Source organism: Zerene cesonia, unplaced genomic scaffold (genome assembly GCF_012273895.1).
Source record: "Zerene cesonia ecotype Mississippi unplaced genomic scaffold, Zerene_cesonia_1.1 Zces_u009, whole genome shotgun sequence".
Taxonomy (NCBI): domain Eukaryota; kingdom Metazoa; phylum Arthropoda; class Insecta; order Lepidoptera; family Pieridae; genus Zerene; species Zerene cesonia.
The window spans coordinates 573,612-575,777 of record NW_024045139.1 but is presented as its reverse complement, the minus strand read 5'-3'; the positions used below and the strand labels follow the sequence as shown (position 1 = coordinate 575,777).

General features: G+C 34.2%; 1 protein-coding gene across 1 annotated transcript in view; it reads right to left on the bottom strand.

Moving 5' to 3' along the window:
• The window catches only part of LOC119839156 (microtubule-associated protein futsch-like), a 93,054-nt gene that overhangs the window by 31,823 nt on the left and 59,065 nt on the right, over positions 1-2,166 (bottom strand). The window contains exon 4 of the mRNA XM_038365359.1: positions 686-908. Within this exon, the coding sequence (XP_038221287.1) occupies positions 686-908 (223 nt within the window). The remainder of the gene's footprint in view (positions 1-685; positions 909-2,166) is intronic.

The following is a 2,166-nucleotide window of genomic DNA, read 5'->3' as shown; positions in this document are numbered from 1 at the left end:
ACTAACATAGTTTTAAGAATTAATTGTTACTAACAAAATGAGTCTGAGTTGCTCGAAATTAAATAAAAATAAATAAAATAAAAAAATAAATAAAGCTCATAGCGCTGGTAATACGTTACACTTTGGTTGTGATTATTAAATGAACGTAATGTAAAACGTTTAATATAATGTAGTGTATGTTTGTAAAGATATTATGAAACCTAAGGTTGCACGTGAAGAAAATATATGGAAATTTAAAGTAAAGCTACGTCAATAGCATCTGCAAGAGATCATCTAGCCACCACAGATAGCGTCTTTACGGAACCCAGTAGAGTTTACTCGGTAGCTAACTGAGGTAGTCCACTAATTTCAGTGGTCTATTGAAAACAAAAACGAACAATAATAATATTATGCTGGCGTTACTTTTAGGTTTGCGTTCTCAGCTGCTTCATATATCACTCCGATTCTATTGCTCTTTCTTTTTGCTCTATTTGCTGATTCTATTTGCTCGGTATGGGGACCATCGTGTTGGATTCATGCTACTAGTACTATACTTTGGGTTTAGCCAGGCTTAGCCCAGGTATTAGTGGGTTATAATTCCGTATGTCTATACCTTAAAGCTAGAATATATTTCTAAGATTTCCTCCTTGTACCCTAAAAGTTCTTTAGTTTTTCTAGCGTCGTATATATCTATCTTAGCACTCACCGACAAAGTCCTTAATGGGCTGCGAGCCCGAGTCGATGATATCCGTGGGGTTGACGCGTATAGTGCAGTGTTTGGCGGCCGGCATCAGCGGCAGGCGCGCCCAGTCGCCAGCGGCGGCGCAGTGTATGTCAATTGAGATTGAGTTCTCGTAGGCGCGGATCACGCGCTGGACCTCGTTTTCTTGGTACGCGTCGGTGAAGTCGGCTAGCGAGAATGTACCGTCCTGGGAAGGAATGAATGAATATTATTGCACATATAATCAAAGTCGCTTCCCGTGTCTGTCCCTGTGTATACATAGATAGGGGTATGTATGCATAGAACTCTTCACTAAACTTCAGAAAATATTTTGTTGGGGTTGTTTTTAGTAGAAAGTGATTCAACTGGAAGCTTTATATGTATTAAACTACCGACTTTACCGCGTGGGAATCGGTTCACCCAGTTTTAAGAACTGAAGTAACGAATCAATCAGTCACAGTGATAATCCTCAACCCTTTTCTTGAAGTGGTTAAAAAGCAAAGACAATAAAAGTATACATTAAATTATCTTATTACGAGCAGAAATATAAATTATACAAAACAATGGGACGGATAGCAAGTAAAATATTGCTTAAAATTATCTTATTAAAATGGTATGATCGTTTTATTATTCTACTATCTAGGGTGAATAAAGTTAGTTTTAATCTGTGTTACTAGATTTTAGCATCTAAACTACAAATCACTTTTATAGAAATTATTTTTCAAATTCCCAGTGTCCCAAGATACAAGTATATTGCTTAGTTTTTGGGCCCACTGTAATTTAATACTTAAAGTAATTCAAGTCAAAGTAAATATAAGCCTCGGTAGCGTAGGCACTGTTTTTATGAATGAATTATTAACAACTAAGTGGACAAATAAATTAACCCAATTTCGATTTCATTTCAATTGATGTAATAATATTTTATCGTATATTTTTTCTCCAAAGTTCCATATCACTTTATTGTTTCAGCTCCGGTTAAAAGCAAAACCAACCAGGCAAAAGTTGTCTCTAAACGTTTACGAGTTGACCAATTTATGCTCGCATTAGTCCTCAATTTATATCTGAATAAAATTTATTTTGGAAGTTTAATTTCCGTTCCGCCTGTTTCACAGTATGACAGTTTTAATTAAGCCTCCCTGATATGTTTGCTCTATATAAATCGGTTTAAACTATTCGGAAAACTGGTATGTAGTCTTATTTTAGGTATGAGAGATTATATATGCAGTCGTTGTTGATGCTATAAGGGCCTGTACTTTTGACATATTTTATAAAATTTTTACTGAATGTCATAATTCATATAATATACACCAACTACATAAGGTGCACTAAAATAAAAAAAATAAAATAAAATAAAGTTTATTTAAACCAAAAAGAAATACACTGCAGACAATGAATTACACAAATTATATAGGTACATTAGAGTTTTATGGTTTAATTTTTAAACAATGATCATTACATCATGAAAT